Source organism: Phalaenopsis equestris, unplaced genomic scaffold, assembly GCF_001263595.1.
Source record: "Phalaenopsis equestris unplaced genomic scaffold, ASM126359v1 Scaffold000421, whole genome shotgun sequence".
NCBI classification, from domain to species: domain Eukaryota; kingdom Viridiplantae; phylum Streptophyta; class Magnoliopsida; order Asparagales; family Orchidaceae; genus Phalaenopsis; species Phalaenopsis equestris.
The window spans coordinates 747,141-752,919 of NW_018164862.1; the positions used below are offsets into that span (position 1 = coordinate 747,141).

Consider the following 5,779-nt stretch of genomic DNA (forward strand, 5'->3'; position numbering starts at 1 on the left):
CATTCTTCTCCTTCATCGAATATGACATCTCTGCTGATGGTTGTTTTCCCTGTATTTGGATTGTATAACTTGTAGCCTTTCGAGTTGTTGTCGTAACCAATGAAAATGAACTTCTCACTCTTATCATCCAGGTTACTTCTTTTCTCGTCGGGTATGTGTACATGAGTTATGCATCCAAAAACTCGTAGATGAGAGATGCCAGGCTTCCTTCCACTCCATGCTTCTTGTGGTGTCTTTCCCAACACACTTCTTGTTGGTGATCGGTTAGCCAAATAAACAGCACATGCAACCGCTTCTGCCCAAAACTCCTTTGGCAATCTCTTGTTTTTTAACATGCTCCTTGTCATGTTGAGGATAGATCTCTTCTTCCGTTCCGCTACTCCATTTTGTTGGGGGGATCTTGGAACAGTTAGAAGTCGACGTATTCCGTTGGATTTACAGAATTTTTGAAATTCTTTTGAAGTGAATTCTCCTCCTCGATCAGATCGCATAGCTTTGATCTTGAGACCACTCTCTTTCTCTACATCTGCTTTAAACTTCTTGAATATTCCAAAAACCTCTGATTTTTGTTTTAAGAAATACACCCATGTTTTTCGTGAAAAATCATCTATGAAGAGAAGAAAATAGTTGCTCTTACCGAGTGAGTTTGGCTTTATTGGACCACAGACATCTGTATGTATGAGCTCAAGAGGCTTTTGGGCTCTTGAACTTGACTCCCTTTGAGAGCTTTTCCTAAAGTGTTTTCCGAGTAAACATCCATCACATAATTGATCAGGGTGGTTGATGCAAGGTAGTCCTCTCACCATCTCTTTCTTTGAAAGCAAATCGAGTCCTCCAAAGTTGAGATGCCCAAATCGAAGATGTCAGAGCCAAGAAGCATCTTTATAACAGGTCTTCAGACATTTGGCAATATCATTTTGAATGTTGAGTGAGAACATTCTATTTTTAGACATTGGCACCTTAGCAATTAAGTTACCAATATTGTCTTTTAAGAAGAGAGTATTTTCTTTCAAGTGAATATCATATCTTTTCTCCAAGAGTTGCCCTAAACTCAAGATGTTGCTTTTCATATTCGGCACAAAGTATACGTTAGAAATAAATTGATGCTTCCCATTTTTCTGACGGATGAGAATGTTACCTTTGCCTTTCACCTCTATCTTGGACTCATCTCCAAAAGACACATTGCCGCTTACTGATTCATCAAGCTCTACGAACATGCTTCGTCTCCCACACATATGGTTGCTTGCACCGGTGTCCAGGTACCATGTACTATCTTCACCTCTTTCATTGCCTTTGTATGCTAGAAGTAGAGTGCCATCTTCTTCTTTTTTTTCTTCAATGTAGTTGACTCTTTCATTCACTTTGTACTTAGGTGCTCTACATTCTTTCGCATAATGCCCGAACTTGTTACAATTATAGCACTTAATTTGAGATTTATCATACCTCGAATTTGAGTGCCCTTGACCACGTTCTCTTGTAGATCTTTCTCCTTTCTCATAGTTATTTTTGGTACTCCATCCTTGCTTTCTAGCATGACTTTGTCCTTGTCCTCTATTGCGGCTTCTAATGTTGTTGAAGCTTTCATCTTTCTGAGTTGGTTGGAGATTTGTCTTGAGAAGTTGTTGGACTATCTCTTCATTCATCTTCTTCTTTTCTTCATGGGCTTGCAATGAACCCAGAAGTTGCTCTATCGTCATGACTTGTAAGTCCTTCGTCTCTTCGATAATGGTTGTGATACTATCAAATTTTGAATCTAACGATCAGATGATCTTTTCCATGATAACCACATCTTATAACTTCTCACCATTTCTTTTTAGTTGATTGGAAATGGTAATTACTCTAGAAAAGTAATCGGAGACCAACTCGCCTTCTTTCATATGCAAAACATCAAATTGACTTCTTAAAGTTTGAAGTCGTACCTTTTTAACCTTCTCTTCTCCCTTATATGAAACCTCGAGCTTCTTCCATGCTAGTTTGGCCAAAGTAGCACTTGAGATCTTCTCAAAACCATCTTCATCTAAAGCTTGATAGATGAGGAAGAGAGCCTTCTTGTCTCTCTTTCGCAAGTCTCGTAAGCTATCCTTTTGTGTTGTGGATAGAACAGACTCATCACTTGGCTCATCGTAGCCTTTCTCCACAACCTCTCAAACGTCATGCGCTCCAAGGAGTGCCTTCATCTTGATACTCCAATTGTCGTAGATGCTTTCCTTAAGCATCGGGACTTGGAACGAAGCCATGCCACCGTTTGCCATTTTTTTGTAATGGAACTTCGCTCTGATACCACTTTGTTGGAATGGAAAAGCTTTTAGGAAATGACAAAGGCTAAAAACACAACTTATGGAAGAAGCTTCACTCTTATTTAACACCTTTACTTGACTTGATACAAACTCAAAGACTCCACCCCTATTTATACTAGTGGCACCTCCTAAATTAATGACTAGGATTGTGCCACCACAATTACAATCCAATGGTTACAAATAAGTCCACACCTACCACACAATAATTCAACACCTACCACACCTACCACACCTACTACACAATAATTTCATACCTACCACATATTCTAGAATAAGCTTCTAGAAATTAAGCTTTATTTAAACAACTAAAATCAAGTTTATATTTCAACACTCTTTGTATTGTGTTTGGGGTGGTAGATAGTAAGTGAATTTATTAGGTAGGCAATGATATGTATCATAATGTAGATGTTGGATAGAAGATGACAGGTAATGAATTTATAGGAGTAAGGCAGAGGGTAATGAACAGATGTTTTGTATAACTTTGGTGAATATAATATTATTTCCATATCTTCATATTAAATACCTTGGTAATCAATATATATATACTGTGTGTGTAGGTGTGCCTATATGTGCGCTTGCACATGGTTGAAGGAAATATAAGGGTAAGTTTCGTGTGGTTTGTAATCGAACAAGCTATAAATTGAGGGGTGATATTTAATGTGTAAGCAAAACACAGTGAAACATAGTTTATTGTACTTGGAAGTATGATTACTAACTTCATTTAAAATGTTGTTATTGATTTTTTATGCCAGATCCATATTTATGTCTTTATGATCCGTCCCAATTTTTTATTTTGGCTTTATTATCTTTCTAAATATTTGCATATAATCTACTATGATTTTGAGTAAATTGTGTGATGTGATTCTTTTTTTTTTCTTAATTTACTCAGGGTGATTTGGCCCATTTTACTTCTGGCATCTCCAAAGGTGAAAGTTTGGTGGAACCATGGGCGGCCAGAAGAGTTGGAGATGTAGAACTAAAAGCACTACACAGTAATTCTGCCAAAAAAAGGAATTCTACTCCAAGCAAGTTGTCCACAAAAAATCTTTCTGCAACAACTACATTAATTACATATGATGACGTGAAGTGGCCCGGAAGCAATGTGTTGTGGGGATCTCTTACTTTTAACTTAGTGAAGTATGGGAAGGTAACGGTCCTTTCTGAATTCTTACTAGGGGCAATTACATACATTGCACTAGAAACTTTACTATTTACAAATCTAGCACCTTCTTTGATCCCTTTTTGAAGTTATCATTCAAATATCAAATCTGACGATAAAACTCCAATTCATATGTTTTATTTTTACCAAATTCTCAATGCTTTGACGGTGGATGAGTGAATGCATCTGTTTGGTAATTAAAATAGTATGGTTATTAGTGTTTTCTGTGTAATTATCCATTACTATTTTGCTTTCCCGCTCTTTTTCTTAGAGGAGGCTACTGTTGCCTCTCTTCTTCTTTGGGTAAAACAGTTGCTTCAACCATTGTTTTTCCAGGAAGTCTTGAGAAAAAGGGATAGCGCTCTCTCTATTGCTTTGGATGCCTTGCAGGAAGCATGTGCATTGGACAAATTACTTGGATGTCTGAGGTAAGATAAATTTTCAATTTTGATGTTTTTTTTGGAAGATTGTACTGCATGAATATTTCGCTCATGAAAGAGGAAGTTGTGAAATTTCTTTTATGGTATATATTGATATTGATTGAACAGAGAAAATCGACATGCTTAGTTTAGTGAATACCAGGCATCCTAAAGTAATGGCATAATGTATGGGTAACCTGATTAAAGTGTATGTTGCATGTTTAATGACTAGCAATTTCAATTTGAAAGCATGATGTGTCCTCCTGTTAAAAAGCAATATCTAATTTTTCCAGAATTCTTTGTGATCGTTGACACTCTAAAAAAAAATTTCAGGCATTTGCTATATCATAATAATTTTTATTCAATTGTTTTCATTGATTAAACATCAACTTCTCCAATGCGCATGCTATTTGAATGGTCCGTTGAATCCAACGATTTTTTATTCTCAAAGCTCAAAGATTGAAATAAATTGAAAGGAAAATTAATATATATGGCAGTGCTGATCTTTCCTTCTGAAGAAATAAGCCATCAGCTCTCCATACATACGTATTTATTCCTTTCTAACTCTGCTTCTTCTTCTCTGCTACATTCTTTCTCATCAGCACATACTCGGAGTTACAAGCCAGCAAGGTCGACCACAATCCTCAGAAGGTCGTAGACAAATTCCTGGACTTCCATGAAGAGCTTTCAAGAACCATTTTAGCCACTCAATCATTGTCCAGAACCAATTCCAGCTTCTCTCAACCTTTATCCTCCTCCTTGCATCAAGCAAAAGATGCATCAGAGAGAAGAAAATGCGCAGCTTCATGGATCAAAGCAGCCCTAAAATCAGAACTCTCAAGATCTCCAAAAACATCAAACACCATTACAGATCCTACAGAACCCTCATCGCCCGACAGAAAGTCCCAAACCTCCAGGAGCAGGCAGAAGAAGGGCCCTGATTCTCTATCAGCTCTAAGTGCTCTACCCACCCTAAACTGCAACATAATTGCTGCTGATTTGGCAAAGGCACTGCAGTCTGAATGCAACAGATGGTTTCTAAGATTCATTGAGAAATTACTCGATGTTATTCATACCAAGAAAAGCTGTTGCAAGACAAATGAGTCTCAGATTGCTTCTTTGCTGTGTCAACTGAAGCGAGTCGATGACTGGTTGGCGACAGTGAGTACGAAGGATAAATGTTGGGCGACTGAACGTTCGAAAGAAAGCTTTGTGTTGGAGGACGATGATGGCGTGGCATGTGGTAGGGTGAGAAGGAAGATTTATGAGATCCTTCTAAAGCATCTGGGGAGTGCAGCCATGGCTTTGGAGAGCTTGAGCACCACAGATGAAGATAAGGCCGCAGCTCGGTGAAGTTTACTTTACTGTGTAAATTCTGTTATCTAACATCATGCATGGCGTTGCATGGATAAGATGCTGATACAGATAGTGCGAGGATCATTCCTTGTCTGCTGTTAATATTTAATTTTTTTCCAAGTTCTACGTCATTTGTTGATTAGAACTGGCTGTGTTCATGGTAGAGTGTAAAGTTCATGAACTCATGTTTATTGTATAAATGTTTAGGGTTTAGAGTGTAGCAGACTTGACGTTGGCTTTTATTGTCATTGTATAGATTGTTGACACGTGTTCTTACATCAGAAGTCCTGACTCTTTCTTCTTTCCATTTTCCTTGAGAAAATGCTGAGACTATTCCAGGTCAAAGCTTTGTAAATTGATCAAAGTGCGAGATGGCTCTTTCACTTTGCCACGAAAATACTTGAACATAAAAATTATGTTTTTGTGCGAAAATAAAATAATTCTAAGGAAATATATACACATGCCACACAATTCTCATAAAATTCATATTGATAACACTATGTGTGCTAAACCTATGCATGAAAATGGTGTATTTCACTTTTACAAGG

At 37.5% G+C, this 5,779-nt stretch overlaps 1 protein-coding gene across 1 annotated transcript in view; it reads left to right on the forward strand.

Annotated features, from left to right (window-relative positions):
- The window catches only part of LOC110027210, a 10,151-nt gene extending 4,639 nt beyond the window's left edge, over window positions 1–5,512 (forward strand). The window contains exons 2-4 of the mRNA XM_020728542.1: window positions 3,187–3,444; window positions 3,793–3,884; window positions 4,478–5,512. Of these exons, the coding sequence (XP_020584201.1) occupies window positions 3,187–3,444; window positions 3,793–3,884; window positions 4,478–5,228 (1,101 nt within the window). The 3' untranslated portion in view covers window positions 5,229–5,512. The remainder of the gene's footprint in view (window positions 1–3,186; window positions 3,445–3,792; window positions 3,885–4,477) is intronic.
- The last annotated feature ends 267 nt before the right edge of the window (window positions 5,513–5,779 follow it).